This window comes from Populus euphratica, unplaced genomic scaffold, assembly GCF_000495115.2.
Source record: "Populus euphratica unplaced genomic scaffold, PopEup_1.0 scaffold145.1, whole genome shotgun sequence".
NCBI lineage: Eukaryota > Viridiplantae > Streptophyta > Magnoliopsida > Malpighiales > Salicaceae > Populus > Populus euphratica.
The window spans coordinates 395,863-420,823 of record NW_011500001.1 but is presented as its reverse complement, the minus strand read 5'-3'; the positions used below and the strand labels follow the sequence as shown (position 1 = coordinate 420,823).

At 35.8% G+C, this 24,961-nt stretch overlaps 4 protein-coding genes across 7 annotated transcripts in view; 3 read left to right on the top strand and 1 right to left on the bottom strand.

The window, feature by feature from the left end:
• Nucleotides 1–474: 474 nt before the first annotated feature.
• LOC105140884 (L-type lectin-domain containing receptor kinase S.1-like) lies at nt 475–3,350 on the top strand. Of its 2 annotated transcripts, none has more exons than XM_011047921.1 (2): nt 475–2,547; nt 3,032–3,350. In XM_011047921.1, exon 1 carries the CDS (start codon nt 516–518, stop codon nt 2,538–2,540), a length of 2,025 nt encoding a protein of 674 aa, XP_011046223.1. In that variant the 5' UTR covers nt 475–515; the 3' UTR covers nt 2,541–2,547; nt 3,032–3,350. The 2 variants fall into 2 exon arrangements, with proteins under 2 accessions (XP_011046223.1, XP_011046224.1); XM_011047922.1 differs by lacking the exon at nt 3,032–3,350 and adding an exon at nt 2,868–3,002.
• A 2,774-nt stretch (nt 3,351–6,124) lies between these two features.
• On the bottom strand, nt 6,125–9,743 carry FRO8 (ferric reduction oxidase 8). Its single transcript, XM_011047920.1, has 8 exons — nt 9,198–9,743; nt 8,874–8,970; nt 8,611–8,796; nt 8,289–8,526; nt 7,794–8,127; nt 7,444–7,702; nt 6,587–7,302; nt 6,125–6,485 (listed from the first exon to the last, which is right to left on the bottom strand). Exons 1-8 carry the CDS (start codon nt 9,352–9,354, stop codon nt 6,304–6,306), a joined length of 2,169 nt encoding a protein of 722 aa, XP_011046222.1. The 5' UTR covers nt 9,355–9,743; the 3' UTR covers nt 6,125–6,303.
• A 5,097-nt stretch (nt 9,744–14,840) lies between these two features.
• LOC105140882 (U-box domain-containing protein 33-like) lies at nt 14,841–17,364 on the top strand. The gene is made up of 5 exons (XM_011047919.1): nt 14,841–15,614; nt 16,171–16,289; nt 16,376–16,494; nt 16,761–16,957; nt 17,049–17,364. Exons 1-5 carry the CDS (start codon nt 15,359–15,361, stop codon nt 17,075–17,077), a joined length of 720 nt encoding a protein of 239 aa, XP_011046221.1. The 5' UTR covers nt 14,841–15,358; the 3' UTR covers nt 17,078–17,364.
• Nucleotides 17,365–18,413: 1,049 nt separating this feature from the next.
• LOC105140881 (DEAD-box ATP-dependent RNA helicase 20-like) overlaps nt 18,414–24,961 on the top strand; it is a 7,970-nt gene continuing 1,422 nt past the window's right edge. Inside the window, exons 1-10 of one of the 3 annotated variants that reach the window (XM_011047918.1) lie at nt 18,414–18,615; nt 18,704–19,251; nt 19,345–19,524; nt 19,620–19,781; nt 19,880–20,034; nt 20,289–20,381; nt 20,496–20,581; nt 20,666–20,892; nt 21,876–22,106; nt 22,201–22,604. In XM_011047918.1, the coding sequence (XP_011046220.1) occupies nt 18,554–18,615; nt 18,704–19,251; nt 19,345–19,524; nt 19,620–19,781; nt 19,880–20,034; nt 20,289–20,381; nt 20,496–20,581; nt 20,666–20,892; nt 21,876–22,106; nt 22,201–22,295 (1,839 nt within the window). In that variant the 5' untranslated portion in view covers nt 18,414–18,553 and the 3' untranslated portion in view covers nt 22,296–22,604. Of the gene's footprint in view, nt 18,616–18,703; nt 19,252–19,344; nt 19,525–19,619; nt 19,782–19,879; nt 20,035–20,288; nt 20,382–20,495; nt 20,582–20,665; nt 21,487–21,875; nt 22,107–22,200; nt 22,605–24,961 lie in introns of those variants that run through there. The other 2 variants (XR_845264.1, XR_845263.1) reach the window with 2 other exon arrangements.

The following is a 24,961-nucleotide window of genomic DNA, read 5'->3' as shown; positions in this document are numbered from 1 at the left end:
AATCATAATATATATATATGTATGTATGTATGTATATATATATGTATGTATGTATGTAAAGAGTTTTAATTGTAGAGAATAAGTATTTTTGTATATTATGTTAGTAATATAAATAATATTAATATGAATACAGTTGACCAACACTTAATAATAACGTAATAAAGTTATTAATAATGCAAAATAGCATCATCAAATGATGAACAATGAAAGACAGAACACACCATCCTATCTATCTGATGTAATGAAACGATAGTCAGTCAAATGGGTAAAAAAATTAATCCGACCTAAAATTTTAAATTCTCACGTAAAAAGTTAGGTTACAAATAATTTATAATTTATATTATATTTTTAATAAACTTAAACTACTTCAAACACTTATTATTTATATTTAATTTTTATTAAATAAATAAAAATAATAAAATTTAAACTTATAATCATTAATCACCGATTAAAACTCTAATGCCAGTAAACTAATTCAAAATTTATATTATTCTTACTTACAATTTTAATCATCCATGGCCACAACCACCCACCTCCTCAAATCTCTCCTCCGGCTGCCGGAATCCTTACGGATGCCGTCGCGACCACCTCTCCTCCTCTTCCTTTTCTTCATCCATCCCAGTTTCGCCCTTGACTTCCTCTTTGATTCCTTCAATGCTACAAACCCTGGAGTAATTCTCATCCCAGATGCCACAGTCGACACCTCGGTGATCAGACTCCTCAATGACACCAACCAGTACTCCCTAGGACGTGCTTTTTATCCAACAAGAATGAAGATGAAACAAACCCAGAACTCGACTACTACTCTCTCTTCTTTTTCAACTTCTTTTGTCTTCTCTATATTGCCCAACATTGCTTCAAGTCCTGGCTTTGGTCTTGCTTTTGTTCTCTCTAACTGGACTAACCCTCCTGGTGCTCTTGCTAGCCAATACTTTGGTGTTTTTTCTAATCCGACTGTACGCTCTGTAGCTCCACTTTTAGTTGTTGAATTTGATACTGGGCAGAACCCAGAATTTAATGATCCTGATAGGAATCATATTGGTATCGATTTGAACAATATCGAGTCTGCTAAAACCGCACCTGGTGGGTACAATTCTTCTGCCGGTTTTGTGCCTGTCAGTATGGGAAATGGTCAGAATGTCCGAGCGTGGATTGAATTTGATGGGGCCAATTTTGAGATCAATGTTACAGTTGCCCCTGTTGGAGTTTCTCGTCCATCTGTGCCGATTCTTAGCTATAAAAATCCCGTGATTGCGAATTATACATCTGAGGAGATGTATGTGGGGTTTTCTGCTTCAAAGACTACTTGGGTTGAAGCACAAAGGATTTTAGCTTGGAGTTTTAGTGATACAGGTGTTGCTAGAGATATAAATGTTACGAATTTGCCCGTTTTTAGCCTACCATCTTCGTCGAATTCATTGTCAGCTGGTGCTATTTCTGGCATAACGATTGGTTGTGCTGTTTTTGTTATGATTTGTGTGTTTGTGGTTTATTGTTTGTGGTATAAGAATAAGTTGAAAGATTTAGAAGAAGATGCGATCGAAGATTGGGAGCTCGAATATTGGCCTCATAGATTCTCCTATGAAGAATTAAGTGAAGCCACTAATGGATTCTCCAAAGATCAGCTTTTGGGTTCAGGTGGATTTGGGAAAGTGTACAGAGGAATCCTCTCAAACAATTCTGAAATTGCAGTCAAATGCGTGAATCATGACTCTAAACAAGGTCTAAGAGAGTTCATGGCTGAGATATCGAGTATGGGCAGGCTGCAACATAAGAACTTAGTCCAAATGCGAGGCTGGTGTAGAAAATCCAATGAGCTTATGCTTGTTTATGATTACATGCCCAATGGCAGCCTCGATCGTTACATATTCCACAAGCCTAAGAAGCTATTGAACTGGCAACAACGGCGCCAAGTCCTTGCTGATGTAGCTGAAGGATTAAACTATCTCCATCATGGCTGGGACCAAGTAGTTGTGCACAGGGATATTAAATCAAGCAATATTTTGTTAGATTCAGATATGCGAGGCAGGCTTGGAGATTTTGGCCTTGCAAAACTTTATAGTCACAATGAAGTACCTAATACAACTCGAGTGGTTGGCACATTGGGATACTTGGCTCCTGAATTGGTAACAAGGGCTGTAGCAACATCCGCGAGTGATATCTATAGTTTTGGAGTTGTGATATTAGAGGTGGCTTGCGGTAGAAAGCCGATAGAAATGGGGTCAACTGAGGAGGAGGATTCAGTGCTGATTGATTTGGTGAGAGATCTGCATGCTAAAGGGAAGGCGGTGGAGGCAGCGGATGAAAGAATGAAGGGGGAGTTTGTGGTGGAGGAAATGGAGATGGTGTTGAAGCTTGGATTAGTTTGTTGCCATCCTGATCCCCAGAGGAGGCCTAGTATGAGGGAGGTGGTGGCAGTTTTGGTTGGGGAGGATGTGGCTGCCGCACCTGCTGAGTTGTTGAATGTTTTGGCCAGTGGCGACGGGGGCGGTGATGGCAGCACACATGGTGGTGAAAGAGGTGGCTCTAACACTACATGATCCGCAGGTGTGAATATACATCTTCTTCTGTTAATATTTTTTTGTTGAATTTGAGGTGGTAGATATTATAGTTTTAATTCCCTTTACATTTGTAATTGAATAAAGACTAGTAAAACATTCATCCAAGAACAAGCATGAGTTAGTTCTCACGTAAATAAACATTTGGAGGAGGTTTCCTTAGTTCTTTACTTTATGCAAACAAGTTGCCCGAAACCTTTCCTCTGACTGATTGCTTTTTTCATCTTCATCTAATCAAACACGAGAATAGGACCATTCCAAAGGAACAAAGATGTAGAAATATAAGAATGAACTCTCTTTCCCTTTGAGATTGAGAGGTATTTACTGGTGATGTTGTCTTGTCCTTTGGATCAAGTGAGAAAATTCTCTCTCTGCTTAAGATAATATCTTTGATCAACGAAGTTTAGCTTTCCTATCAGAAAGTTGACTGTACCTAAGAAAATGATGCATGTTGGCTCCCATTTTCTTTTCAGCTATATTAAATTAAATATGCATTTTTAATTCTTCACAACATGGTCAAAGAATCTATAGGCAACCAACTTTGTAAGTCAGCGTTTGCAGAGCTGTGGAACCCTTTGGTCGAATCTTCAATACTCAGTACCAGGCGTAATTCAGACTGGACCAAGTCCAGCTCATGGCTAAGATAATTATCAATTGGTTCATGAGCTTATTTTGCGTGATTCTTCTTCAGCATGATCTGTTATCAGGAATCTATTCCAAGAACAAAATACTGTTAGATTAGACTTGTGAAATAATCATCAAATCCAAGCCATAAAGCGATGCTTTGTTCTTCCCTTCTCCTTTTCACTGTTCATGCTCTTTTTTCTCTTCAATGAGCTGATTAAACATGTCCCATGATGTAAGAAAGAGATACCTATTTCTTTCCTGCGTGCTTTTATTCCATCAGCTTCTCTCAAACATGTATTTAGTTCATATTCTTGGCATGATAAGGTATATGTCATGCTGTTTTTGGACTGTCTCTATGATTGGCACTAACTAGTTTATTAGCAAACCTTTTAGTAGCGGGTTAATCATATTTTTTTTAAATGTAAAAAAATATAAAGTATTTAGAGAATATTTTAAATATTTTGAGTAAAACAATGATGTTAGAGTTAAGTTTCTTGAGCTTGGTTACCATGTCAGTGCAAGATCTAGAAGTTTTTGATTTGATGACCATGTCAAATCCAAATAATTTGGGTTTGATGACCATACCAAATCTAAGAGACATTGTTCTAGCAGCTCATCTAAATCTGGCAACTATGCCAAACTTGTGCCTAGATTTAGTATCAAATATGGTTATTAGATTTAAAAATCTTAAATCTTGTGTAGTACCGAGGCCTAAGTAAGCCCAAGTATCCTGGATCTAACATTATTGTTAGATCTAAAAACCTTAGTTCTAGCATAACATCAAATTCAAGTAGCTTGAGTTTGATAAACCATGTTAGACTCAAGCAAACAAAAACAAACAAGTAATAATTATGTATTTTTGTTGTTAGAGGAAATAAAAAAAAAAAACATAAACAATTGATTATCGGCGACAATCCAACCATGATATATCTACACGTGTTGTACCATATAGACATTGCGAATGACTAGATTTAACTATTAGAAGACGTCTTGCTCGTTTTCTTAATGGCTCGAGCGTTACCTACTCATTAGGGCTTATGAAATTCGTATCAATAGTTTTTCAATTAAAAAATAGAAAAAATAATATAAAAATACTAAAATATCCCTTAAAATCCTTTTAATTAGACATTATTCTAATGTAAATTTCACTGTTGTCATCCATATTGATATGTGTTTAGAGCTATACTAAAAATCACCAGCTATTTAGCTTTCTTTAAAATATCATGTCCCAATTAGCAACAGTGGCTATCTTATCCTAGCCAATTGGAGGGGATACAGAAAATTAGAACGACAACCGAAAAATAAAGTTGCAATTGAAAAATGAAGTTCCTGACTAAGCCAATCCAATCATGACCTTTGGTGGTAATATATGGCTCTTTGCTTTCATTTGTGTACGAAGTTTTGTCTTTGCCTTTAATACGAGACTGAACAACTTGTCACTCATGAATTTGTGTTGAAGTTCCGTTGGTTTAAATTATTAAGTGATGGTGAAGACCTCAATTCTTGTCAAGAAATTATTTTCCTTTCTGTTTCTCTATTGTTCTTCCTGTGGATCGATGACCCGGGCGGGGGTGTTCATACCATGTCTGAGCCTCCCATGGTAGTCTGGGCCATGTCTCAGTCCTGCTATGGTTCATCATCTTTTTAGACCTAATCATTATTTTGGTAAACTATTATGTTACCACCTAGCTAATCACGAGCCCCTCCTCAGGGCGAATTTCTTCTCTTGCTCCTTAGCCTGAAGGGTATTAGCAGCTGTTTCCAGCTATCGTTCTCTTCTCAAGGGCAAGTTTTTACACGTTACTCACCTGTTCGTCATTGGAAACACCACTTCCTATCCCACCTACATATGTTAATTATGTTTTTTAAAAATTTAAATTATTTTATTTAAAATTAATTTTTATATGTAGATAATAAAAATATTTTTTTAAATAAAAAATGTTATTTTAATATATTTCTAGAAAAAAATACTTCTGTTATATTTATAAATACCTTCTAGCAAATGATTAAGTCGTACGACTACAAGTTAATTTTTATCCAAGTCTGGATTTTGGGTTGCTCATGTTACTGTGGAGAGGCCACAATTATAGTGGCAAATTGACCTTGAAATGCCTTAGTGGCTGCTAGATTTGATTCTCCCTTCGGATTAGGGTTTAGGTGCTTTTTGGAGAAAAAGCATCATAAGTTCATGACATCCACATAATTTTAAGCCATGATGACTAGCACTAATGCCTTGTTTGAGATATACTTAAAGTCATGTGCAAAGGCTCATCATAGAGGCATGAGAAAATTATACTAATATCCTGTCTCAACACAAGGTGGACTCCACTGCTATATTATTAACTACGAAACCCCCTCAAAGTTGGGGATAAATTGTGCATGTAAAATGAAAATAAATGGTCAAATGATATATAAATTCAACATGGTTTATAACCGTGATATTTATATAAATTTAGAATTGAGCTTAAATCTATGTTATTAAGATGTAAATATATTTGCTAAGTCATCTATATAAAAATGTTTATGATAAATTTTTATTTAGTTCTAATAAAGTTATACCTAGTTGTTCAAAATCATATGTAAGAATTACTACATGAATAATATTTTTTTAAGATTTTAATTAGAATTTGTTTTTAAGTTTACAAGTTAGATAAAAATATTTATTTTTACTCGTAATATATATTTAAAAAAATTATAAAATTATAATTTTTATGTAAAATAATTAATTGACTATACAGTTATATCTAACTGGCTGATCAATTAACAATTATTGTTATTCTGAAGGTTAATATATTTAAATGTCATTATTGTAAAACATAATAATTATTTTATCATGTTTAAAAAAAGATAAAGGATGTTATTTCCTTAATTTCTTAGTTAAGAGTAGGTAATAATTTATAAATCCACCAAATTTAATTTCAGTTTGGCCCGCAAAGCACTTTGATAAAGTTCCATCTTATTTTAAATCCACAAGCACTCGGCTGAACTGCTCAGTCTTTTTACAATGAAGTATGTACAAAGTGGAATGTAGCCATCCATTATTTAGGAAGCCAGATACTACTACTAGTTACATTTGGGCAAGTTTTTCTGTGTCTTAATGGCGATAATGATGATGAGACTAGAGAGTGAAGTTGAGGGAGTGGAAACTGAAGTATGTTTTCTTTCCCCTGGAACCAATGTTGAGTCCTTGAGACTTCAGCTGGCATAACGATGCCACCGACTCCTTCATGCTTACCGGTCCACACACCAGCACTCCGATATCAGACCCGCCGGTTTCATTTGGAAACTTGGAGAATATATCTATTGGCAACATGTAATTACACAAACTGAAATTAGAACCATAAAGTTCAAGAAGTAGATTCAGCAAGAATTGGAGGAAAGGGATGATAGAATAATAGTACCTTGAAAGTCAGGCCTTCCTCCAAAATGAAGTTCATGTTCTTCAACAGGACTTCTAGTCTCCACTGAACCATGTTCTGTGGCTTTACCTTGTTTTGGAGAGACAGGTGGGATATCTTTCTTGAGTCTTTTCCATCTCAAAATACTTGCTAAAAAGGTGCTGCATGCCAGTGTTATGATGAAAGAAGCTAGGAGAAGTAGATCAACAACTGAAGAGGGGGTCTTTTCTTTTGCGGCCTTCTTTTCTGAGGGAACAACCATCTTTTCCGTCACAGCACTCTTCTTTTCATGGGGAAGAAAAATGTGATTGAAGCACATAAGAGAAACCATGAATTTGATGGAGGACAATGCGGCCATGGCAGCCATCCAAAGTGGACTTTCTGGTCCATGTACGGCATAGTTTGAGCATTCGGTGCTAAAGTTGACTGTTCTTACTAGAGATAAGTCATTCACTAATCCTCTCACTGTTGCATTAGACCTCTCTTCTTGAGTTACATATACTTTTAGCTTCAGAGACAATTGTGTGGATGACTGGTTCAGAAGTAGGGAAGAAACTGAGTTTAAAAGGCAAATATCTAGTGATTTCTTCACGACATAGATAAGCTGAACACGCGTGGGGAATCTATATCTGCTGCTGTTTACAGAAGCAATTTCGTTTAAAATGCCGAGAAATGGGGTTATCCCAGCTCCACCAGCAATCATTAGTAGGCTGTCATGCCTGCAAAAAATTTCTTAACTAGTGACAATCTCTAAAATCATCTTGCTAGTGCAAAAAATTTCTGAATTTCTTAGCTAGTTCATTATCATCTTTATTTCAATTAAAATCTTGTCCTGCAATACCAAGTTCTTTTATGCAAACCTTAGGAAGTCCAGGGAAGCAGGTCCATAAGGGCCTTCAATCGACACAGGCATACAGCTCATAGAACCAGTATCTGAATCCAACTCTGCTTGCATCACGTCATAGAAAGTACTTGTCCAGCCCCCATTGCATTTTACCACAACAGACATCGTGTGATCATCTAGGTTAGAGCTAGAAGTTATACTGAAGGGATGCCACTGAAACTTGGAAATACTTGGTATCTTCATGTAAATAACACTTGTTGGGGTATACTTCAATCCTACAATTATTACGAGAGCCATTCTGATGAGAGAACTCACTGTCACAACAATAATAAATATGATTGTAACTAATAAGATTAAAAAGTTTACTTGGATCCTTTGGCAGCGTAAGTTCTATGGCTTTGCTGGGGAATAGGAATATTCGTGCTGAGAGAACGCAAGTTTCTGGTCTCGATTGTACAATTCGAAGTAGCTTGTCAAGACCGAAGAGAAATATCCCAGCAAATACTGAGTAGAAGTGCCTATCTCCAGCATGGAACAAGAAGAATATTAGAAAGACTATGTACAGATGGTGCGTGTAGTAGAATATTTCAAATCTTCTCCTTCTTATTTGAGGAAGAGATGAGATCCATATTACTAGTCCTGTAACAAGAGCTATCTCCCCTGCCAGGTATATCCGTCCTGTTTTCTGCCATCTCCACATCTGTTATTGGAGACTCATAGCAAAGCAATAAAACAATGAAAAAACTAGCTAGATGTTAATAACGAAAGATACCAAATTGAATCACAAAAAATGCAAGTTGAACCAGTAAAACAGACTAAAACTATAGTTTCAAGAGGGAAAGCAGAAAGGGCATAGAATACCTCATCTTGAATATGGTGGCTGACACCCCAGATGAACAAAGTGCTTGCGCCATGAATGGTTGCAAAAAGTATCATTGAAGTCCCTAGCCATATATGGTATCTTACTGAAGCTTCAAACTGGATGCCAAGTATCTGAAATAAAGCCATTCCCCTTAAAATAGGAAGAAGAAGCAAAGCTAGGCAGGCTTCTGCTAGCAATCCGAATCGGGTTGCCACTCTTAAATACTTGAGTTGCCATCTGAAATACAGGTGAACATCAGTAATGGTGTTACTCTTGATCCTTACTATCTGCCATTTGTTATTTAGGATTGTTGAAACTCACAAATCCAATTTCAGTGACTTGATTGGCATCAACTTTTTGAAGTCATTGCTGATGCGGGCATAATAAGTCCAAGCTAGAAAGAGGACAAAGAGGAACACTGCCAGAATCTCTATGCTAGATAAAATTCCCAGAAAGCTGTTTACCAACACAGGATTTGAAAAACCAATAGTTGCACTCCTTGCTGGTCTGCCATCCATATTAATCATAAAAAAAGTAAGCCATTGATTTTCAGTGAGCATAATCCGATTTCACAACTATATTACCTGCTTCGAGGAGGCTCCCTCGAAACCAAATTCAAGTAAACTAGTCCAATTATGGTCAGGGAAATAAGAGGAAATGTGTATACAGCAAAGTTGAGACCTGCAGCGCATTCAATATAGGATAAGCATGCATACCAACATCTGTAATTGCAATCATGAATGCTTTATGTTCTTCAGTAATTAGAATGAGCATGAGAACGACAAATCTTGCTTGATTCTACAAATTAATAACCGATGCAATCATGCCGTGAATAAGTGATTATATGTGGAAAAAATGTTCTAGGAATAAGCAAAAACCTTCTTCAGATGATATCTTTTTATACATACCATAATAGCCAAACACTGTATACCTAGAACTATCTTCGGCTCCTTTCCATTTTCTTGTCCACATGTTAGTAGGCTTTTGAATCCAGACAGTAATCCAACCACCAAATATGATGATCATCAGTACTTTAAGAACAGCAAGCTGAATGGCCTTTGCCATGTCTGCTTTCTAAGATTATTTCAAGAAGATGCTTTATTTTCTCTTCGATTCATTAGCTTGAAAGTTACGGCTTATATACAGACCATTGAACTAGAATTGACCCCTTCAAAATTGTACATAGCCCCGCCACCTCTCACAAGAGCCAGTCACTTACATAGCGATTTCGTTATGGTTGTTAGTGCACTCCCGATTCCATAGCAATATGATCTGCAGTATCTGAAATGGATATGTATGTGTTCATATGATCTTCAAATTTCAGCAATCTAATAATATTTTCCACTACACAAACACTACAAGAAGTCTATATCAAGATTTAGTTGGATGGGTGGTAATGGCCGAAAAGGATGAGCTAGAAGAGGTGTTAATTCATGCATATGACGTTCATGGTTTCCATTCATCTGCTGTTTGACATAAAATATCACTTTTTGTAGCTAAAAGACAGATTTATCTTTGTGTTATAATCATCTTGTAACTCTAGAAATGGTCCCATGCATCATGTAGTGGGCAAATGGTCCACCAACACTAAGGAATAATATTCTTCTCCTCCTCTCCTCGATTTATTTTTCCTTGCTCCTGGTCCATTTTGGAATCCATCATCACTTGCAATTACAAGAATTGTGTGGATAGATGATAAAATTTGTCCTGCAGATTCATGCGGATTAAGCTTAAAGCTTAGAGGATTCTACTCGAGGATGTGTTCCTTCCATGGCTAACCATGTTACCATGCGAACAAGTAGACCATATAACTTTGAAAATAAGCTACGTGGGCCAACTTGAAATAGAATTCACACGAAGTGGGTGGTAGATTCTTCTATCGATGGCTTGATGGGATGCTCTAAACAGGGCTTCTCAAGCTTACCAATTTAAAGCTTTTGGTATTTACTCTTTTATTAATCTCAACTCCTCATGATATTGTGTGCTGTTTTAAACTTCAAACTTTAAAGGAGGAGGAAAAGAGCATATAGGTAAAGAGGCATGCTTATTAAGAGCATCTCCCCTGTTGTTCCTGGAAAGAGGGTGTGGAGTCATGCCCTTGTTCATATTTTTTTTTCAACAACGATAGTTTTCACTAGTCATACGAGTGTAGGCATTGGGCACGGATAACTTATCTTGCATCAATAGGAATATCAGTTTGGCCGGGTTTATCGTGTTTTAAAGGTCTTTTTGTTCTTTGCTTACGGGAATACCGAAGCACTATCATTAGGGGGATTACGTGCTCTGGAGGCTTTCATTGACCCCCTCTTAAAATACTAAACTTTCTTCTTCAAATCCTGCTAAGGTCTTTGTTCTTTGCTTACGGGAATACTGAAGCACTGCCTCATGCCAATACTCAAATTGAATTAATGCTCCATTAGCATAGCAACAGATGCAATTTACTTTCTGCATGTCCAGTGAGTCTGTGTATGTACGGTAGTTTTGAAACGGCGTGGTAAGTCGACCTGGGCCAACCCGGGACTGAAATTGATACAGGTTAAAAAAAATAGAAAATGAAAAAAACTGGTGTAACCCGGATGACCTGGAGGATTGACTCAAAATCTAGTTAAAAATCTAATTATAGGTTGTTAATTTTTTTATTAAAATAATATTATTTTAATTATTTTAAAAAATTAACTTAAATAACTCCATAATTTGATTAAAACCTGATATCTCAGTCAAAATTTAAAATTTAAAACAGACCGAGTATAAAGAGTATGGTGGCAGGTTTAAAGCGGAAGGTACTACACATGGCGAAGACTTCCAAGGACTGCACAGAATAAGAAGGTGGCAATGACTTGGAAAACTACTACAGGGTTTGAGTTGTTGCTGTTAGGGGAGGCATGATGGAACACACATCACTTGTATATTATATTTACCATTATACTGGAGAAATTTAAATGGATTTCTAGTTAGATGACAAATCATTACTTTATTCATATATTTACACTAGTCTAAGGATAATTATAAACACTTGGAACAAGATAATCACATTATTATGCATCTAGAAGAACTATACAAAGAACTTCTAATTTATACTTCAAATTTTAATTTTGAAGATCTCAAGTCTCTTAAAGTTTGAAAATATGATGGGGAAGCTTGCAAATTGCAAAATAGTTTCTTCTTTTTGTGACCATTTTCCTTGGCATTTATCTTGTGAATTTCTTGGATTACTATTTTAGTTATTTTAAATTATCATAACTAGTTAATGGCACTTCATTATCATTTCTTTAAGATTTCTTTTTTTTTTAACAAATATATTTGTTTGAGCATGCCTCTCTGAGCCATTTTTCTTATTTGATTGCTATTATCATATTCTTCATCATGGTTTTTTGGCCATATCCCTTTCTTTTTTTTTCTTTTTTTTTTAAAAGGAAAACTCTCTCTCCTTTTCTTCATGTGTGATTTTGATTGCACAATATATCTCTTATGCAAGGATTTTTGAAGGCATTCTATTAAATAAGTATATTGCTATAGTAATAACATCATCCCAATATCAAGAAGGGACATGTGCTCCTTATATCGTCTCTAGGATATGTTAATTTTTCCTATCAGTATTTCCATTTTGTTAAGGATTTTGGGGATAAGATGTTTTATAGATGAGACATTTTGTTGGAAATGAGCTTTGAATTTTGTATTAATAAATTCACCTCCATTATCACTAGAAAGTGCTTTAATTTTAGCTGAAAATTGTGTTTGGATCACGACATGGAATGATTGAAACACACCAAACACTTTATCTTTACATTTAAGTAAATACTACCATATCATCCGATTATAATCGTCAATAAAAATGATGAACCACTAATGGAGTAGTAATAAAGAAGGGTCCTCAGATATTTGAATGTATCAAAGAAAATGGCTTGTCTCTTCTAATGTGGCTTTTGAGGTAAGGAACATAATGGCTCTTAGTTGCAATGCATGTCTCATATTTGAAGGATGAAGGTTGTACTGTGGAAAACAAAGCTGGAACTAAATGTTGCAGATATCTAAAGGAAGGATGTCTTATGTGATTGTGAAATAACCAAATATATCATTCCTTATCACTAGCAGTGTATTGAACCTAATTCACTTTCCCAGTACTAAGAACATCTATGGAGTAAAGTGTCCCTTTTTTAGTGTCAAACCTAATGATCTTACTGGTGAGAATATCATGAAAAAGACAAAAGTTAGGATGCATTAACATAACACAATTAAGGGTAGTTGTAAGTTGACTAATAACGAGTAATTTATTTGATAAGAATGGAACAAGTAGGGTATGGTGTAGGGAGAGGGAGGAAGATAATGTCACAGTTTATGCTCTCGTGACTGGATGTTTGAATCCATTAGCATTTGCAATGCAAGTTCTTTTGGGTTTAGTAGTATATGAGAAATCATGGGGATCAAACATCATATGATCAATAGCCCTAAAGTTTATAACCTAACTGTTGTCATTATGATCTTGACATGTAGCCAATGTATGTTTGCAATTACCTTGCTTGTTGGAGTATGTTAAAAGATTGTTGATTATAGTTGAGCAATTAAAGACAAATATAGTTTGGCATTTGCAATAACTTTTCTCACTGTGCCTTTATTTATGCTAGTGCTCTCACATTTCTTCTTTGTTTGGAAATCATTCCACCTCTTAGGATATCCATGCAACTTAAAATAGGTTTCGCAAGTATTTTTCAAGTACTACAATGAATGCATTTCCCTTCATCAGGTTGACATTTTGGTTTTGTTCAATTGCAGGGAATGGTTACAGTTGGAGAACATCACCATGAACCTTGTCTATTCGATCATCTAAGCCATCAAGAAATGTATAAACTCCTTTTATTGTAGAATAGAATTGTATTTCTAAATATCCTCTACATATATCTTAGAAATAAGAGGATAAAAATCAATTTTACATCATAAGCCTTGCATATCAGTGTAGTATTTTTCAATGGACCCACATAGCTGCCACGTACGAGTGGGTTATATATCGCCAAAGATCGTAAAATTGTGTTGTATTGGTTCCATAAAAAAGGTTGTAGCTATGGAATCTCATACCTGTTTAGCAGTTGGGAATCGAATAAAGTTTCTAATCAGAGACGAATCCATTGAGTTAATAAGCTATCCTTTAACAATAGTGTTTTTATTCTTCAATTTTTGGAAATATGAATCAATTTCAAGGGTTGAGAAGCATCACTGGTAATGTATTTCAGTTTATCTTTTCCTAAGATATGCATCTTCACAACCTGAGATCATAATATATAGTTGTTTCCTAAGATATGCATCTTCACAACCTGATATAGTTCTAGATGCATCAAATGAAACTTGAGAAGAAGTCTGGACTTGGTTAGGGCTTCTGTTAATTTCTTTATCCAATCATCTAGACTAGACTTTGCCATGGTTGTAAAGGGGACATGCAGAGAGGAAGGGAATTTGGTAGAACAAGAAAGTTGTAGAGATAATACGATCCTGCTTTGATTCCATGATAACAATAATAAATATTTCTATTTTTTCTTTTATCTTATGAAGATATATTGTCTAGGTTTATGTAGATACATAAGAGCTATTTTTGGATGTGCAAGATTAAAGGCTATAACTATGATTGTCTCTTAAAGTAAAGGACTTTACAAAACTTTTCAGAAATTAATTGATTTGATTCTTGTATAACAGTTTATGCCAACATATACTAGCTTTAATATCATGTTAAAAAAAAAATGGTGGAACAAAAAGAATAATTAATGAGACACACAATTCTATTTTATATCATATATATTACTCTTCCAAAAAATAAGTTTCTACGAACATAAACTTATATTACAATACTCATGAGTATTCATGCACAAAAATAAATAAATAAATAAATAAAAGGAACTTTAAATTTAGACTTCAAAATTAATTTCAACATTTTCAGCATTGCAGCTCCAAATAATTTCCAACATGGATGGATTCGTCTTCCCAAATATCTTTGCATTGCAGCTTCTATAACTAACATGCGGTGGCCATTGATGTTCTCAGCTTATCATTTTTTATTGAAATCTGTTAATAAATGAGTGAACATTTACTGCTAAGGCAATATCATTACTTTGATCTATCATGCCTGCAGAATGGGAGCAAATTGACATCTCCTGATGTTTTTTGCACGGAGAGTGAAAGACAAGCACCGGAGAACAACTGAACCTGTACAATTCGGCACTGGGTGCCCAGGTCCAAATTCTTCTATGTGTACTCTGGGCCAGTCTTTAAAGACTTCGTCTATGCCCACCAAGCTGCTTAAATATTTAAAATCAACTTGGAATTATCTGCAACAAGAAATTATCCCCCTAAGATGGTGGAATATTAGACTAAGAACCCAGCCGAATTGTTGTATTCTTGTAATTGGATGGCTGAGTTGTGCAGCACTTACGGAATAGGACACTTCTGGCAGACGAAGGTGCAGAGAGAAAGAGAGACCCCTTTTCCCAATACGAAACAATCAGTAGAATGCACTGAATCATCCTTTCCCATCTACAGGGTCGGTTAAAGTCCAACAAAGATTTGCTCTTCTTTTTCCATTCCATGTTTTAAAATCAAGAACAGAAGAAGCTGATCAATTAATTTAGAGCCTGCTTGTATGACCTCAGTCATGCACGCTTTTTCATTGATGGCAATCCGAGGTGTGTTGTGTGCCTAACAATAGGTAAAGCAAGGACAGTGTTTTCAAATGTGAGGATAGTACACAAGGTTCTATCCTCCCAAAGTAAGGTCAATCCTCATGACAAGACAACATGGAGGAGGGGAAAGCAAAAGGTTTCCAAAAGGGCTCTTAACAAGAGAGAAATGGTCTTATGTGACATATCCATTGGCCTACACTGCTTGACAAAAGGGAATTACCTTTTCTTATTTTTCCTTTTACTTTGTGGCCTTGAGAGCAACGACCATTTCCTTTATAACTGCCAATATTTAACTAGCGCCAAAAGCTTGTTATCTTCGCTATCAAAAAAGACCACCTATCTCTATCACATAATTTACGTTGTTGATTTCTGTATAATCTATGCCTATGTGATTCTAAGAGTAAGAGATGGAAGAAGAGAAATATGTTCCGGCAAGTTCTATGCGGTACAGTGCACGAATCATGTCGCCAGAAATCGTAGAGATAGGGGATGATAGCAAGACTATTACTAACAGCATAGATGGAATCAGTGATGATGTTTATGTAGCTGTTGGTAAAAATGACACAGATGTACTGAAGTGGGCTCTAGATCATGCTGTTTTACCTGGAGCTCAAGTTTTTCTAGTCCATGTTTTTCCTCCTCTGACATATATCCCTACACCAGGTAAACCTTTATATCCTACCAGGCTGTTCATGTTGTTAGAGTAATCGAGCTTAGAGGGATGAATTCTTGCTTCTCTGAGGAAGAAAAGATGATTATGCTTCTTCCAGAGTGACCTGATGTAACGTACACCAACACATCTGATCAACTAAAATAATGAATATCTGCTGCTCATGAGGTTACACTAGTCAATGTACTGATATGTCTAGAATAACTAAGTGATATGGATTTTGTTCTGAATTTCTCAAGTCAAAACCTTGGAATCTATGCAGTCCCTATGTAGCAATTGACCATTTAAGAAGATGACTTGAGTCTACTTGTGGCCAGAACTAATGCAGGGGAAATCTGATTAGGAAAATCAGACTTTGTTATTGTGTGGACCATCATATATATTGATGACATGAATCATCGGAGGTCATAAAGCTGCCAGACTGTATAGGCTATGTTTGACATGAACAAGTAGAGTTGTTTTCTCGCTTGCCACATCCCAATGTTGGGGAGCATGGCAGGTTTAATTATTTTACAGTGCCTTATACTCTTTTTAATCGTTTGTTGACAGTTGGAAGGTTATCAAGGAGCCAATTAAGTCAAGATCAAGTGAGATTTTACATTAATGAAGAGAATAACAGGAGGAGGAACCAGCTGCAAAAATACATTCGCCTGTGTGCCAATGCCAAGGTGCGGATAATGGCAACTCTATATTGCTACTCAATAACTCATCATTCACCAAGAGCATTGATACCAGAACTTGTTTCGTGTGACAGGTGACAGTAGATACAATGCTGCTGGAGAGCAATCTGACTGCCAAAACTATTCTAGAACTCATTCCTGTTCTCAACATCACCCACCTTGTCATGGGAAACAAACGCCTACCTTGCTCAAGGTGCAGATGCTTGTTTTCTATATAACCCCTCATAACTGATGTGCTGTGCTTTCTGAGATTTGAAAAAATCTAGATTGTAGCTGACAAAGCTGTTCATCCGAGTGCCAATTCGACTCATATTTCACATGGACTGCAAGAAGGCTATATAATCCGCTCAACCAATCTATGCTAACGAATAAACTAATCGATGAGCTTATTGTCGTATGCTTGCAGATAGACGTTAATAGTCAACAATCAATTTAATGATTTCATCTCCATCCTTGCAGGCTGCTAAGGAAAAAGTTGGGAAAGGGAGAATTCGTGAAGAAGAAAGCTCCAGACTATTGTGAGGTTAGTATTATTCATAATGGAAAGAAGATCATGGATGGTAAGAATGGGATAGAGCCAGTGTCATCCTGTGCCCAAAGACCAGATGTTATCCGCAGCTCTGCTTACAAGTTTTTCAACCTTCCATGTTTCCCAGGCAAGTTGAAAAATGGATAGCATTAATGCTTACATTGTTATAGTTTTCTATCAGTTTCTACGAAGAAAACGACGTTTCCTGTCTCATCCAGCTTGTAGGAACATGGAGATAGATTCTTAAGATCTTATCCCAAACAGAAGAAGAAGAAGAAGAAGAAGAAACAGCCGGCAATACTGGAAAGACCAGCAGGAGCAACCCAAAAACTCTCAAATACAAGGTGGAAGCTGAAGGAAACAGACTCCCGGTGGCTACCATTTTTTTGAAGACTACAACTAACACTATATCAATTTCCGTGTTTGTACTAAAAAATATATTAAATACAAAGATGTAATGTAAATCAAACCAATGAATGGAAGTCGAAATCCTCATATATATATATATATATATATATATATATGATTCCCTTCTTTCTTGCTTTTATGATGAATTTCTCATGGATATTGGTTTCTTTTAGGAGTGAAGATACACATACAAGGAAATGGAGAAGGAATCTTTTGGATTCTCAAAGCATTTCAAGCGTTTTAAAAAAAATTACATTTTTTTATTTTTCATTTTAAATTAATGTTTTTTTAATGTTTTTAAATTATTCTAATAATTAAAAATATAAAATAAATATTATTTTAATATATTTTAAAATAATAATATTTTAAAAAATAATCATTACACAAGTAAAAACAGCTTGCTAGACCTCTCCCTTGTGTTTTTTCCATTTAATCTACATGTTAATGGTATAATAAATAGTACTTGTTAATCCCTTCTATGACCTTGTTAGTAGTGGTAGGGCCCTACAAGTGTCTATCGTAAAGACCACGCGTCGTTCAAGAGTTTCCGACAAATCGTTTACGAAGAAGCCTAAAAGCCCAAGCCGTCTTATTAAATCTGATGAAAAATATTTTCTTGAATATATTTTTATGGCTATATTATAAATTAATTGATCAATAAAATTCAGTTTGCAATTAAAAAATTAAATAAATTTTAAATAGGAAGAAGTGTTTTTTAGTTTGGGAAAATAAAAAAATAATCTTAATGACGACCTCAAAAATTAAAATGATGCAGTATTATGGGAAAATAAAAAAATCTTAATGACGAACTCAAAAATTAAAATGATGCAGTATTATTTATATTTATATAGAAAATATTATATTAAGATATAATATAAAAGTGAATTTGATCATATTAATAGATTTAATTAATATTATTTTTTAATGTGAAATTTTTTTTTTTGGAAGCAGTATTATTTATATTTATATAGAAAATAATATATTAAAATATAATATAAAAGTGAATTTGATTAAATTAATAGATTTAACTAATATTATTTTTTAATGTGGAAAAAAATATTTTGGAGTTTTAAAATTAAAAAATATCAATAGATTTTATTTAAAAAAAATATTTGGAAAGTTTATATATTTATAATATTATATTTAAAATATTTAGGATATATGTATTCAGCGAATAAAGGAGGCTCAAAGAAAAAAAATATCTTTCCCGCGATCTGATAAAATAAATACTCTCCCCTCTCTCTCTCTCTCAAACTTCCAACACGAAGAAAACTCAAATCGAATAAATCCTAGCCCAAGCAAGCTCCAATCAGTGATGAACCCTTACGACAACCGCTACTCCGACCCCGACTCTTACCGTCACCGTCACCATCGCAGGCAATTATATTCTCTCAGTTTTGATCGAATAATCCTTTTTTTCTTAATTTAATCTTGGATTCTTATGTTAACCGGCTCTGTTTTTCAGTGACTTAATGGGCCAAAAAACTCCAGTGGTACCCACAATGATGGGGCCTTTTCCTCGTGGCGGTGGTGCTGGGGTTCCTCCGCCTCCGTCTTTTGCGGGTAGAGGCGGTCCCCCTCCAGGTGGTGGAGGTTATCCTGCTTTTGAGCGACCTGCTAGTGGATTCAGTGTTGGACGAGGTGGTGGTGGTGGTGGAGGAGGAGGAGGGGGATTTAGTGGTGGCCGAGGGTCTAATTTTCATGGTGGGGATAGAAGAAATGATGCTGGCCGTGGGAGAGGCTGGAATTCTGGTTCTGGCCGTGGTGGTGGTGGTGGAAGAGGGGGGAGGTTTGGAGGGGGAGATCCAAGGAGAGAGTTGGATAATATTGCACTTCCAAAGCAGGATTTTGGGGACTTGGTGCCTTTTGAGAAGAACTTATACTTCGAGAATCCTTCTATTAGGTCTATGTCGGAACATGAAGTGGTTACGTTTCGTGCTAGAAGAGAAATTACTGTTGAAGGTCATGACGTGCCTAGGCCTATTCGAATTTTTCAAGAGGCCAATTTCCCTGGTACTTCAAATTCTTGTCACATCAATGCTTATATGGTTCGTTTTGAAAATTTACGTATTATTTTAGACTGATTGATTTAATTTTATGTGGTAGATTACTGCTTACAGGTGATTGCTAAGTTGGGTTTTGTTGAGCCAACGCCAATTCAAGCTCAAGGGTGGCCAATGGCTCTAAAGGGTAGAGATCTAATTGGCATTGCTGAGACTGGTTCTGGTAAGACACTGGCATATCTGCTACCAGCTTTTGTGCATGTTGCTGCTCAGCCTCGATTGGGTTAGTATTGATTGCCTTTCTGGTTAGGTTGAATTTTTGAAGTTGTCACATTTTATTGTGTGATATTTATTGTTTTAAACTTTATTGCTGTCTAGTACATGGTGATGGTCCGATTGTGTTAGTATTAGCTCCTACAAGAGAGCTGGCAGTTCAGATTCAAGAAGAAGCTTTGAAGTTTGGTTCAAAGGCGAATATTAGGAGCACATGCATATATGGCGGTGCTCCCAAGGGACCCCAAATTCGTGATCTTCAAAGAGGTATTTTCTGTTTTGGGTAGCTTGTTATGCTATTTGCAAATCTAAGCAGATTGAGATTGGTGAAGTATGGTAGTGATTCAGGATCTGTCTTATGCCAGGTGTTGAAATTATTATTGCTACCCCTGGTCGACTAATAGATATGCTGGGAGCTCAGCACATGAATTTGCGAAGAGTCACATACCTAGTGTTGGGCGAGGCTGATCGCATGTTGGACATGGGCTTTGAGCCTCAAATTAGGAAAATTGTATCTCAGGTAAGCATCTGTCTTTAACTTCCTCCTGCAATAATGTGGCCATACAAAACCTGGAATTTTAATGAATGTTCTTATTGAGATAATTTGACTTTTGGTAAGGTACTTGGATTTTTCATGCTAATTTAAAGGAATTCACACTGAAGTAATTTGTATTTTTTGCCAGATGGCCGACCCAGAAACTGTTATTACAATGGAATTTCATTAGTCAGGAAGTCCTTTGAAACTGAATTCTAAGAGGTCTATTTTTATCGCAGATTCGACCAGATAGGCAGACATTGTATTGGAGTGCAACATGGCCCAGGGAAGTCGAAGCTTTAGCAAGGCATTTTTTGCATAATCCATACAAGGTCTCAGTCATAGTTGTCCCCAATTGCCATCATATAAGTGTTTTGGGTTTATTGTTATTTGCTTGTTATAAAGGCATGTTCACCCAATATTGTTGAAATTTTTACCGTGTTTAGGTTATCATAGGATCGCAAGATTTAAAAGCAAACCAGTCTATAAAGCAAGTTGTTGAAGTCATGATGGACCTGGAGAAATACAAACGGTTTGTCTCAGCAGCTTGTAGCAGAGAAAAATTGATGTTTTAGCATGTTGATATAGCTACTTTAATATGTCTAAATCTATGCAGGCTGATCAAACTGCTGAAAGAAGTGATGGATGGAAGTCGAATTCTAATATTCATGGAGACAAAAAAAGGCTGTGACCAAGTTACAAGGCAGTTGAGAATGGATGGATGGGCAGCTTTGTCCATCCATGGTGATAAAAACCAGGCTGAAAGGGATTGGGTCCTGGCGGAATTCAAAAGTGGCAGAAGTGCGATAATGACTGCCACTGATGTTGCTGCACGGGGTCTTGGTAGGATCATTATGTGTTGGAATCCTAGGTCTATTTGCATCTGTCTAGAAATTTGAAGATAGGCAAGTCGGCCGGCTGCTATCCAGTTTTCCCTGAATATAGTCTGTGGTATGGGTGCAAAGCGAGCTACCAATATGAATAATCACCCACTGATTGCTGTATTAACATGTAAGCATGGTTCTTTACTTCAAAGGGATTTCAAAGTTGGATTGAGTGGCACCTTGGTTTCTCATATTCACTAGAATATCCCATTAGCTACAGCTCATGTTTCATGGACACAAGGAGCACTGCCCATTGGTGTTGTGGACAGCTGTATAAGATTTATTCTGTGACTGGGGAAGTTGCATTTCTGTTTCTGCATGGAAGAAAAGTAATCTAAAATCTGGCTTTCATGAGGCAGTAATTTGCAGAATTCCCAAATATCGCATAGCTCCAACTAACAGGTGTCTGCATAACATGTTTGCAAGCGATTGTTGCCCATCCACAGATATGGAGCTGGTTTATCTCGGCAGCCGGGTTGACTGACATGTTTATTAAATAGCTGGATATGGAAATAGTGGTGGTGAAGCTGCTCCTTATCCCTGCAAGGTTAAGGTGGGCACATTTGTCTCTTGAATGTGTTATCTTAAATTGATCATTTGGATCTTAGGGGTGCGGGGATAAGGGGGTGTTCATACATTTCTAGAGCCGCGAATCAGGCTAGCATGGTGACAGGCATGCTTATCCTAAGAGGCTCCAGTCCAGATTTTTATTTAGCTACCTTATGTCAAGCTTTGATAGCTTTACTTTGAGAATGAAAATCCTGAAGGCCGAGTAATCTCTTGATCGAGAATCAAACAATGTTTTCATTTTGTTAATTATCTCTAGTAGAATGAGCTATCTTTCATAGCTGAGTTTGTCTTGGGGCGTATAGTCCTTATGTGTATTCAGTGAACTTTATACATCAATTATTTTCACTTAACTTCTACTTTAATTGCTTGTAGATGTGAAGGACATAAAATGTGTGGTCAACTATGATTTTCCTTCCAGCCTTGAGGATTATGTTCACAGGATAGGCCGAACTGGTCGAGCAGGAGCTAGTGGAACTGCCTTAACCTTTTTCACAGAGTCAAATGCAAAATTTGCTAGGGATCTTATTAAAATTCTGCAAGAAGCAGGGCAGATTGTGCCTCCATCGTTATCTGCTATGACTCGGTCAGCTGGTTCTTTTGGAGGTAAATATATGTGGACGTGTTAATCAGGATTGAATGCCAAGTCTATTCAAGGATGATGAATCTCAATTATTTCTCATGTTCATATCTTCTGCAGGTAACTTCCGTTCCAGAGGAAGAGGTGGCTTCAGCAACCGCCGGATGATTTCAGGATCCAATACCGTGCCCCTTGGTGCTGGTAGACCTTGGTAATTTAGCGAACAATTGCAGCTTCTACTGGCATCATCAACAAACAAGCTTTAGTTATGTTAAGAAGACTATCTCTGCGAGTGGGTGCATTCGTATTGAAATGAAGGGTTAAACAATGCTGTAACTAATAAAGTATAGGAATTCGTGTATTGGCAATTCATATTTATGTGATTGTAACTTTAGGTTGGCGTAACTTTTGAGCATAGGTGATTAGGTTCTCTGTTGTGGTTTGCTTAATTCTTGATGTGGTTACTCAAATATCCAAAGCCAATTTAACCGGCAAAGGTATAATAGAGCTTGTGTTTTTGTTAATGGTGAATCTCTTGAAAAACAGGAAAAATGATAAGAGAGAGTGCCCGTTGATACACCGCAAACAATTCTTCAATTAGTCTATGCCGTCCTGCACTTTTCTAATGAATGGTTTTCAAAACTGTAAATTAATAAATTAATGATTTTCGGCACAACAGAACCATGTAGTGGCTGTTCAGCATGATGTTCTTCGTCGCCTCCAATGCTTTATGTATTCAGGGCACAACTGATCTCTGGTATTTGAGCTTCATGTCTGCAGCAGGGCTTAGGAGGATAGCACCATCATTTTTCTATCGCTTCAAGGAGGTCGAATCCCGTATAATTAATCTAGATGCCTGAAAACATGAGCATCGTCAATGACAGATTTTCTCAGCTTCCAAGCATCATCAATGGCAGATTTTCTCAGCTTCCAATTCGGCAACAATGGTGTCCTCCTCCTCCACATGAAACGCAGTCAAATCTGTACGGTACATACTTCACCCAAGTTTCCATTGCTTGAACGAGGTATTATCTCTCTTTATTTGAGGCAAAAATCACTATGAAAGCCCACCATGATCCCCTTCAATAATAGGATAAGTCACTCCTTATTGCAAAAATAAATAAATAAATAAATAAAATAAAATGTGTGGCAAAAATACTTTAGCAAAAGAGTGATTAACTGGAGATTGAAATAATGAATTGATGTCTTTGTCCTTGACAAATAAAGATTAAATGAATTGACTTTGAAAGGATAAATGGTATTATCATGGAGTTTATTTGTTGTTCTATAATTATAATTGGTAGTAGTATTAATCCGGGTGGATTTGTATATTTTTTTGTGTTTATTTTTTTATCAAAAAATTTAATATTTAATTAATTAAAAATTAAGTTTTATAATTTTTTTTATATAGTTAATATTTATAGTCAAGTGGCCTTCTGCATAAGTTTTGAAAATTAGATTTTAAGATTTTCTTATCAAGTTATCCAATTTTATTACTTAATTTATGATCTATTTTATTTTTAAAAAAATAAAAAGAAAGGAATATTAAATTAAAAAAACTATTTATTAATTTTTAGAAGAATTATTTCTGCAAACAAAACATGATTCCTTAGTGATTATGTTTATACTAGCAATACAAGTTTTTTATAACTTTTTTATATTGTTTTTTTCCCACTATTATTTCTTTCTTTTTCCCAACACCACTTACGGTCTTATGACCCCTTGGCCCCACATGATAAAGGCATGGGCAATACGCCTGCACCCCCCCTGTGTAGATGGATCGAAATCCTTGTCATAATAAAAGTGTATTTTCTCAACCTTTTATGTGTTTCCCCAGTGTTTTGAACCCGGCCTGACCCGACAGGTCAACTCGAGATCTGGTTGATTTGGAATTGAAACTAGAGTAGGTTGATGAAAAAATAGGGTAAGTCATGATCCAGTCGACTCAGCTAGTTGATTTAGCTGGTTGACCCAGCAAAACCCGGTAAAAAATCTGGTTGCAACCTGTTAATTTTTATTTTTTTACTAAAACGATATCGTTTTAAATTTTTTTTAAAATAAAAATTGACCCAGCTGACCGAATAACCCGATTAAAACTCGATGACCCCGTCAAAACCTGAAATCAGGTCTTGGACCTCTCCGGCCACACCGGGTCTAAAAACTTTGGTTTCCCCCTTCCTCCATGTCCTTTTCCGTCGTTTTGGGGAGTGGAACTCAATTTCATGAGAGTCATACTAGTCGACCGCATAAAAGTACAAAATCAGAATTAAAAAAAAAAAAACAATAATCACCTCATGGTAGTTGCCTTTGCAAATTTCCTCTCAGAAAACGTGGCTGAAGAGCACAAGTAAAGAATAATTAGGAGATGGTAGTCGTTATTTTTTGAAATATATTTTATTTAAAAATATATTAAAATAATATTTTTTTTATTATTTTAAAATTATTTTTAATATCAATATATTAAAATAATTTAAAAATACTAAAAAAATATTAATTTAAAATAAATAAAAATATTTTTTAAAAAATATTTTTAAAATATAAAAACAAATATGCCGGAAATTTATTAATTACTATTCTTCTCTTCTTTGTAAAGATAGCAATTAGCATATTTTCTCAAGTGTACAAATGTAATGATCAAGAAAAAAAAAAAAAGACAAAAATCTCTTTGGCGAGACATCTTTGTCTGTTGATGAGACAAATGCCTGGTTTGCCAAACTAACCAAAACTGAAATTTTTGTCCATGGAAAATAAATACAATGACAAGGGTCAACGAACTAAAAAAACAAGTTGATGGCTTGATCAAAGCCTAGCGAGCATTGCAATCAATTGCCATAATGAAGGGCTGGTATTCAGCCTCATCAAGTTGTGTTTTTTTTTTTTT